Raw genomic sequence first — 10,175 nt, forward strand, 5'->3', positions numbered from 1 at the left:
GTCCCGGTCGTCATTGGCGTGTAGCGTGACAGGTGCACCTGATCACTCTCTACACCCCCCCCCCCCCCCCCCCAACCCTTCCAACCGCACGCTCACAAACAAATAAACACTATACATCTAAAGGTCCGCCGCGCGTGCCTGACGGATGTCACTGACGCTGTGCCGGTTAACAAACCCATCGTTTCGGTTAAGATAAAAATACGTTGATTGGAGTTTAGGTTTTTCATTTAGGTGGAGTCCAGTCAGTGTAATATAAAAATCACATACTACATACTAGTGAACAGTCCCCACCATGAATACCCATAGCACAGATAGGACACGTGCAATGGATGGGAAGTCCTACGTTTCCCATGCGTTCAAATAAAAATACTAAAATAAATGAATTGATGGTGTTAGTCCATTCTCGCGTGGCTGTGGACAGCGTAGGTGCGCGTGGCTGTCGCTGAATGTGACCACCTGCCAGGGTTTTGTCATGCGAGCCGCTGCTCAAGTGCATAAGAAGGAGATGGAGGCAGGGGAGGGAGACGGGAGGGAGGGTAATCCAAAGAAATGACAAGCTGCACAGGAATTTATTCACCGCTCTCACTGGCCCTTCACTCTTGAAAGGCGTTCCAGCGATGGGGGAGGTTGGGGGAGGGGATGGCGGGGAGCGGGGGAGAGGGGGGGGTGGTGGGGGTGGTGGTGGTGGGGGGGGGGGGGGGGGGGGGGCTTATAGCTTGAGACCTGAATGTTTTCAAGGTAGTGGCTCAGATTTTCAATTTGGATCCAATCAGGGACTAATCTACATGTGTCGTTCGGTGAGGGATGGGCGGCGGGGCGGGGAGCGGCTCGAGAGGGGCGCCGTGTGCAGTCAATCTGAAATGTTGCTAAGTAACAGAGATGGCAGACAAGGTGTAGAAATGAATGTGATGTGCTTACCGTGCAAATCTCCTCTCTCTCATGCCCCTTTTTTTCCCTTTCCCTCTCCCCTCTCCCATAGGTCCCCCCCGATGGGCGACTGGTAAAGCTGAAAGGGCGCCACCATAAGAAGCCCCCGAAGGTTTGGGAGTAACTCTCCTGAGCAATGGAATGTGTCAACAGAAACTCTGTGGAGAAATCCTGCTGACTGCTACGTTCCTCTCGCATAAGCCCCGGAGCCCGGGGGCCTTCTGGGATCAACCAGTGTTCAGAGGCACAGAGCAGTGCCAGTAGGGCCCTCTTGCCCTAGAATGGCTCTACGTGTGTTGGCAGTTTCATTGCCCTGCTGACTGTATCCTCTTCAGAAAAAAAGAGACACATCTAGTCAGTGGATCCTCGCACCAACCCCCGCTGGACTCATTCTGGGTGGCAACTGCTTACCTTCTGTTCTCTGTTCTCCGGAAGTACATGCCGCTGTCAGTCAAATGATCCAGTGGACATTGCTTTCCCAGTAGCATTGCCAAACCATACGAGGGACTCCTAGTATTGAACATGACTCATGGGGAGGAGCCTGGCCCTGAGACACACAAGGATTCAGCTGTTCTAACTTATCTGGAAGGTTTACTGATGCATCCGGTGGTGACTGGGTCCGGGGCCACGGCGAGCAGGAGGTCGGAGGCTTGCCCACCACAACCAGGGAGCAGGCCGACAAGGTGGGAGGCTCCTTCCAGCTGCCTATCCATGGCCCTGCCACACCCAAGGCCGGGACCAACGGGCCCTCACTGGGTGTCTCGCAGAACCTGAAGAAGGCCCGTCTGCTGCGCTCCGGGGTCTGGAACGAGCCGGTGAACCAACACGTGAGCCCCCCTTCGGCGGAACTAAACGGCCAGGGTGGAGGTTTGCAGAACGGCAACCGGGAGGGCTCTCCACATGCCGGGGAGAGCACCCTGCTGGCCTCTCTGCTCCAGTCCTTCAGCTCCAGGTTGCAGAGCGTGGCCTTGTCCCAAGCATGCCAATAAGCCGGCCAGTGAGTGTTCCCCCGCCACCCAAGGCCCCCGCCGCAGAGAAAGAGCCGCTTCCCGTCTACGGCACGGCGTCGAGCCGCTTGAAGGGTCTGATGAGGAAAAATAAACTGCAGAATCACAGCAACAACGCCTTACAGCCGCCGCGGACACAACCAGGACAGACCTCCGGAGTCACCGCGCTCGGCCCACAGCGCCACGCCTCCGTCTGCTCCCGTGTCGACCGAGACCGTGTCCTGCGCCGAGCGCCTCAAGGCCGTCGCCAACATGGTGAAGATTCGCTCCAGCCCGGCTCCCTCACCCAAGCCCAGTGTGGCCTGCAGTCAGCTGGCACTGTTGCTCTCCAGCGAGGCCCACCTGCAGCAATACTCCCGCGAGCATGCGCTGAAAAGCCCAGCTATCGGGCCGCTCTGCCAGTGAACGGCTTGCTGCCATGGCAACACAGCAGCTAGGTCAGGGCAAAAGGCCGCCCAGTGCAGGAGAGGCTCCTCCTGTAGCCCAAGATGGATTAAGCTCCCTCACCACCCAGAACGGGAAGACGTCGTCAAACACGGCTACTCCAACACTCCCACGTATGGCCCATACTTGCCCTCAGAGCCCTTCCCTGCTCCGTAGTCGCAGCCAGAGCCAGACCTCCCCTCCCCCAGTTGCTCAGGGTGTCAGCCACGCCCCGAGCCACGCCCCGAGCCAGCCGCCCAGGGAAAAGCGGGGCTTTGACTCCCGTCCCATGCGCCCCCCACAGACCTGCAGCAGTTTGCTGCTGCTGCTCCTCAACAACCACAACAACCAGAAGCAGCTGACCAAGAACGGCCACCTGGAGGAGAGCTGTGGCCTCCTGCCGCCCAGTGGCTCCTCCTCGATCACCTCCGACAGCGAGTGCTCCACCCAAGAGAGGAGCGTGGCCAAGGACAGCAGTGACGCCGAGAGCACCTACTCAAGCTGCTCGCCCATCGACCTCTCATTGAGGGGCCGGGCCAATGCCCACGCCGCCGGCTACAAGGTCAACACCACCACCGCCACCACCTCTTCCTCCTCCTCCTCTTCCTCGTTGTCCTCCTCCTCCACCGTCTTCTCATCTGCCCCTGCTGCGTTCTCACCCCCTCCCTCTGCTCACTGTTCCTCTGTGACCTTCTCATCCCCCAGTGCTGTGGTCCCCTCTGCCTCTTCCTCCTTCTCCTCTCCGTCCTCCTCCTACAACACCTCTTCCTTAGACAAGCTGACCGAAACGCTGATAAACAAGTGGAAACCAGAGCCATCCTGGTCGCAGGGCCCAAAGAAGGAGCCTGAGGTGAATCCAGACCTTAAATCACATTCTAAGGTCACTCTCATGCAGCTCCTCCTTGAGCGCAGGAATAATGACAACAAGGGGAATAGATGTGCAGCTAATGAGGATTTACCACTTGACGTGACCATGGCCACCATGTCTCGGGGCCCAGCCGATGAACTTTTGGCCTGGGATGAAACCAGGACAAAGAGCCCCTTGGAAAAGCTAGGAGCTTCGGCCCAGTCCCGCTGTTCCCTCAGTCGAGACCCCGGCGGCTCACTGTCGCTTCATTCCTCCCCCTCCCCCCACATTCAATCCAGCCCACTGGATTTGTGCAAATCTAAATCCTTCCCTGCTGAGAAGGCTTCGGAGCCAGCCTTCAGTGCCAGTAAATTGTTGCAGAATTTGGCCCAGTGTGGTACGGCGTCACCATCTCCGCCCATGCCCTTAAGCAAAGTTCAGGGCCAGGATGTGGAAGTTGGAAAGCCCCTAGTCCTGTTGGAGAGACTCAGCGCCCCCATCCACAGGAACACCACCACCCCTTTGTCCGAAAGGCCCTCAGGCAGTGGCACGCCGTTCAGCCGCAGCGAGGCCTCTCCCCCGTCCTCCCAGATTGAGAACCTTCTAGAGAGGCGCACCGTGCTGCAGCTGTTGCTTGGAACAGGCTCGGCCGCGGCCACGGTTCACCGCAAAGACAGACCTGTGGTGGGAGGTGCACCGAGGACCGTGGAGTGGCCAGGGATGAGCTTTGAGAAAGGCCTTGGCACCTCAGTCATCTGCGACAGCTCTAACGGCCCCGCTGTAGACGTCAAGGTCAAAACAGAGGCCGAAGAGGAAGTGGCTCGATCTCCGGCCACCTCTGTGGATTCAGTGGTCAGAAAGAGAAGGGGGGGTCCTGACAAAAACAGCCCTACCCCTGACCCCCCACATGACTTTAAAACAGAGCCACGGCCTGCAGAGGTCATTGCCAAATATGGCCTCCTCAGTCAGCTCCTGAAACAACAGAATGCTACATACTACAGCAGTGCTGCTATGCAGACCGAGACACAGCCCAGACAGGTTAAGGAGGAACAGAGGGACTACCATGGGCCCAGCCCAAAGAAAAGGCGCCCATTCCCTGATCTGACTGACAGCGTCCACGGTATCAGGTCCCCAAGGGCAGTTGATAGCGGGGATGGCAACCACACTCGCCCCTCTCCTTTCCAGGAGGATCCTCCGCAACAGAGGAGGCCGAAGGAGGAGGAAGCTCTAAGCAGCAGTCCCCCAAGCGAATACCTTGCCAGAGAAAGCCGTGGATTCAACGTGCTTAAACAGCTTCTGCTGTCTGATAACTGCCTGAAGGAACTGTCCCAGCAGCCCAGGGGTGCACCCAGCCCCTCAGTGTTGCAGACCAATGGCAAGGCTAACGGAAGCATCCTCAGTCAGCCAACCCACAACAACCACAACTTCCTCCAATCACCATGGCAGCCCCACAGCTCACTCAGTACGGGGCTCCCAGGTAACCTCAGACCCCTGCCAACGCCCCCAGCCTGCGAAATCCCCCTGCGCTCCCCGTGGGGACGCAATGTGAGCCACCTTAGCCCTTGGCAAGTACCCCCGAAAAGGGATGCACCAACTCTGGTCAAACAAGAGCCAGAGAGCCCGTCACGGTGGGCAGGGCAGGAGGAAGAGGCGGAGGGCTGTGACTCAAACCCAGACTCTCCGCGGCTGACCCGCTCCAATCCTATCCTCTATTACATGTTGCAGAAGGGTAGTGCTCAGCTGAGGAAGGAGGCTAGGGATCAGACAGAAGGGAACCCGCCCATGGTCCGCGTTAAGGAGGAGCCAATCAGTGACGTGCATGCTTATGAACACAAACTGAGCTCCGCCCCACACTCGCCATCACACAATGAAAAGCACAGCCACAAAAGCCAGCGGCTGAGCCAATCATCTGAATAGAGGTTTTATCTAAGGTAGAAACCTTTATCAAAACAGAAAAAAAGACTAAAGATTACAATTATACTTTTTCGTTCTTTTTTACTGACTTGCCAAATTGGTTTGCAGTTTAATGAAATGAAATGACAGAATGCTGAATATAAGGTTTTTTTTGTAAACTGGCGCAAGTTCAAGTTCAAAGACATATATCATGACTTTGTTATTTAAAATGTTTAGGTTATTGAATGGTACAGAATAGCTCTATGTTAGCAGAATGTCAATCGATTAAACCAAAATAATGGAAGCATCCAATCTATTTTCCTCCATTTCTGATAGTCATGCAATTGTATTTAACCTTCTGAATTCCAAAGTCCACCTAAAGAATTGGGTACAATTAGTCTGATTTGTTCTCAAACCAGTTCCAATCAGTTTTTTATCTGGTACAGAATAAAATAAATAAGGGTAAGCACAGCGGTCCTTTACAAAGATGTACACCAAGAAACATTTAAAGGATGACCCTAAAAACTATATTCACAGCAACGGAAGAGATAATTCCAACGATGAATGTTTTGGTTATTTTCATCTCTGATTCCCTCAAGAATTATGGTTTATTTACAAGTTAAATCACAAAACAGTCAATTGCGGTCAACAATTAATTGTAATTTGCTTTGATCTGAATTGAACTTGTTAGACTAAATTTCAACAGTGCAAATTTCAATGTCTATACTGGGGGAATGTGCACTTTGTTGCAGTGGCAAGAAACTATCACCTTCCCATTCATTGTAAACTAGCACTATTTTGCCAATGCACACAGACATGGCATCAAGCTGTTGGATCTTTACATATAGTCCGAAATTCAGACCAAAGTTTGCACTGTTGATATGTTTCTAGTCTTTGGTGTCCTACGGATAAGTTCATGGCATGTTATAAACAATGTCAGTATTGTTATATGTTGAGAATTTGACAGTTTGTGACTTTAATCATTTCTTGACTCTTGTGCTGTATGGACACCTTTTTTTGTGGCGGTCTCTTAAGTCATAAAATGTCAGAAGAATTGCATGAAAATAAAGAAGAAGAAAAAAAACACAGGTACAGTTTTCATTGCAGCTGGATCTATGTACCTGCCCCAATCCTGTAATACTCACCAAGACATGCTGGTGTCTTGAGGGATACCTGGTTTCTAGCTCCTTATTTTTGATTGTACTGTATTTTTCTCAGTATCAGTTTTAGTTTCACACACTGTGTTGTCCATTACTTTAAGTACATATACCTTATGAATAATGTTTCTTCTAATACAAATACATTTTCACAATGGTTAAATATATTTGTGTAAATAGTACTTTCATTATGAAAGATGACTATTTTGTATTGTTGAAGAAAAAGATATTACCCTAGTTTTTAATTCCCTGAATATGTAAATATGAATTATATGCGTACTAGTGTACATACAAAGGCAGAGGATGCTATGCCCATCTCTTTTTGTTTGTTTTCTTTTCGTTGGTTTGTTCTTTGCATGTGTCTCAATGTGGTAACTGATAATCCTATCCTGCGCTGTGTCGTGTAACAATATGTCTGACTCGTCACTGCTGCTTGGTGCATGCAGACGCATGGTGAAACTACCTGTGTATCCCTACTGGTGATGGGGGTGGGGGGTGGGAGGGTGGGGAGGGCGGGAAATGTCAAGTCTTAAAATAGGTCTTCATTTTTATTTTTTTCTCAAGGCGGTTCGTTTAGAATATGAACAGTCCCTAAATAACCACATGGCTATTGAGCAAGTTGACGAAGATGTGTGAAAATAAATGTGCATTGAATATTTTTGTGATCTTTCTTTTATTTTTTTTCTGTTACTGGTTAAGAAAAGGCTCTGTGATGTGACTGGGGCTTGGGGCTGTTATGGCGGATTGACGTACAATCATAGACATGCATTGTGCATCTGAGAAATACATTTGTAGCAACAAATTGAAAAAAAAAGGTGTTTCATTTTTCCTTGTGAAGAAATGAAACCTAATTTCATTTTTTATGTTGTCATTTTTGGTGTTCATTTGCACTGATATCTCAAAAATAAAGTTCTAAAATGCATGACCTAGTATTAACGTGGTTTCTTTTTTCTACTCATAGTTTTGCTCTTTTATTGACCCATGGTACTTATAATAGATATAAGAATATTTTAGCATATTTCTTAATAATGTATACTTTGATAGAATAATGTAAACCTAATAAGCATATACTCACATACATTTTTCTAAATGACCCCACACAAATATAACAATTCTATATTTTATTTTGGCTTTAATATTTAATAATAATAATAATACATTTTATTTTTGGCACCTTTCAAGTCACCTAAGGTCACAATTATACATTGTGAAGTCTAGAACTAATAGAAATAACACCCTCAGAACATATTCTCGGTCTTAGTTTCAACTTTCATTAGTCCCACAGAGCGCAAGCACACAAACATGAGTCTGGGTGGGACGGGGTGGGACAGAGGAAGAAAAAAGGGTAGAAATTCAAAAGACCGAAAGCCTTTGAGCAATCAAAGACGATGGTGATTATTATAGTAGGGCCAGAGGATGTCCTGTATTTTCCTCTAAAAGGGCCTTCACAGCCCACTGCTGTTCTCTACAGTGCCAGACAAAGGCAGGAAAGACATTTAGAGAAGGGAGGACACACGGAGGTCAACAGATGTGCCCTGAATGCATGCCCAAGGATGACCCTGAAAAACAAAATGGAACATGTTATTGTATTGCCCAGCCCCCCCTAAAGAGATGGCATTAAAGAGCCATTAGCAGAGCTGAATCTTTTGGTGCAGATGGACCTTGGAGTCGTCCATTCCATCATGGTGTTTTTGGTGTTTTGGTCCCAGAGCAGAAAAATAACAGAGGCACTGGTGAGGCATTACTCCAAAGGTCAAGAAGAGTTCAAGTCCTAGCTTTCCTTTGGCCCTGCTCATCAATGCAAAGTCCAGCCGTTGAACAGTGGACTTTTTGTTTACGCTGCAGTTTGGAGATCCAACACAGTTCCTCAGCCCTGACTTCCCTTTTTTTTTATATTTAATCCTCCCCATGACTGCCTGCACTCTCTTTAAACTCTCAGTAACCTTTCCCCTCGCCAAACTACTCCATTGCGTGATTCTTATCAAGGCTGAACCACCAATAACCCCGCAAGTTTCCTCCAAGTTCTGTTGCGGCGGTGAGCATGAAAGGGGAAGACGGCAGGCTTTAGAAGTTTAAGCTGAGGTCAAGGTGTAAAACCTGACAATCGCCTGTTTGTCAAGGGTAGCACAGCGAGGCCGCATAACACGCCACCAATTGATTCAAATTGAGCCTCAGCAGTGAGAGAGCTAGCATGTATGGTCGTATTATGGCCTTCGAAAGCACTCACTGTGCCGTGTTAAAGGTGTAGTGTTTGGGATTTAGTGGCATCTAACGGTTAGGAAATGCAACCCCAACTGAATAGCACCCCCCCCCCCCCCCCCTTCACCTTCCCCCCCCCCCCTTTTACAACAGCAATTATGATTGTAAACTTACCATGGCGGGCTCCGTGGAAAAGGACCCACTCCCTATGTAGATATATAGAACTCATTGTTAGGTTACGAAAACCCAATGATTCTTAATTTCATGGGATTATACATTATTCAAATGTACTTATGAATATTATATTCAGTTTCTGCAAAGTTCTTCCAAATTCTACACATTTTAATTCTAAAAATAAAAGATTCCCTCAACATTTTGAGGGAATTTTTAGCTACGGCCACCAAAGGGAGCTAGCAAAATCCTTAAAGCATGGATCCTGTTTTCTTTTCTTTTTTGTCTTTCTTTATTCGTACAAGGGGTCCCTCAAATGTGAAATCTAAATGTTACGCAGCACTCAGGATGAACCTTACCAAAACCTTTTTTTCACTTATATCAATTGTCAACAGTGTTTCGCAACTCTGGGCGCAGTTGAGCTGTTAAATATATTCATGCAGTTTGCTATTTGTAGACTACAGTGCTGCTGAGGTATTTTCCATCCCTCACTGAAGTGGGGCGATTTGTTTATTCACATGGAGACCATACCAGGCCAAAACTTGTCATTAGTTGTCATGGTGATGGGTGTGATAAATATACTCACAGATGTTCGGACGCCAGGTGCTCGAACTTTGAGCATATGGTTTGACCCTGGATGTTATATAAACACACATATACACGGGGTAATTAGCATTTTATGGGTCACCTGACCTCATTTGGACAGTCACTCACTAAGCTCTCACTGGATCTCTGGGATTTTCTGTGTTCAAAAAAACAACACTGGTAAATATTTAACAGCTTTACCTTGATGAGTAACGACAATACGTATGGAGCCACAATAACAGGGTTTAAAAAAACGAGTAAAAATAATATTAAAAAATAGTAAATAAACTTCCCAACATTGTTTTTCCTCCAGCCCTACCAGCTCCCTCAGTGGATCCTTGGCGTTTGAAGAAGTACATCTTTGTGATGTCTGTTTGTTACTCCCCAGGGGTCATGACCTCCAGCCTCTAGCACCTCCCTTCACTCCCCCCCCCCCCCTCCCCCTCTTCCCCCTTCTCCTCCCCACCCTGACCTAGCTGATCCTCTTTCCCGACACAGGATCAACTGTTTGCCTGCAGCTGTGGTTGCAACCCCCCACCAACCCTCCTTTACGCATACACAAACACACACACACACACACACACAAACCCCACGCACAGATACACACACACACACACACACACACACACACACACACACACACACACACACACACACACCACTAGCCAACCCCAAAGGATCGCAATCCTTGTGGCCATTATTTAAATTTCTCCTGTAAAGATGGCAAGTGACAGCCTGGTTTTTAGTCTGGGGCTTTTAATCGCACTCGGTTTGCCTTTTGACCTGGCCTGCCTCCTTGTAGTACAAGCCTGAGCATTATTCTTCAGTAATGACTAATCGTTTTGACGCGTTGATCTCTTAAGTCTATGGGAGCACTTATTAAATATAGCAAGGGACAGCGAGATAATTGCCTGGCCTCAAAAAGGTCAGCCCTTGCTTAATGTGAGGTTAACAGGGAATAGGTAG

General features: G+C 48.8%; 1 protein-coding gene across 1 annotated transcript; it reads left to right on the plus strand.

Annotated features, from left to right (window-relative positions):
* Positions 1-988: 988 nt before the first annotated feature.
* On the plus strand, positions 989-7,176 carry nrip1b (nuclear receptor interacting protein 1b). The gene is given in 6 exon segments (XM_084474631.1): positions 989-1,581; positions 1,584-1,904; positions 1,906-1,932; positions 1,934-2,047; positions 2,049-2,306; positions 2,308-7,176. Coding segments are annotated over 6 exon segments (3,666 nt in total). The 5' UTR covers positions 989-1,449; the 3' UTR covers positions 5,122-7,176.
* Positions 7,177-10,175: the final 2,999 nt, after the last annotated feature.

This window comes from Micromesistius poutassou, assembly GCF_964030765.1.
Source record: "Micromesistius poutassou genome assembly, chromosome: 10".
Classification (NCBI taxonomy): Eukaryota; Metazoa; Chordata; class Actinopteri; order Gadiformes; family Gadidae; genus Micromesistius; species Micromesistius poutassou.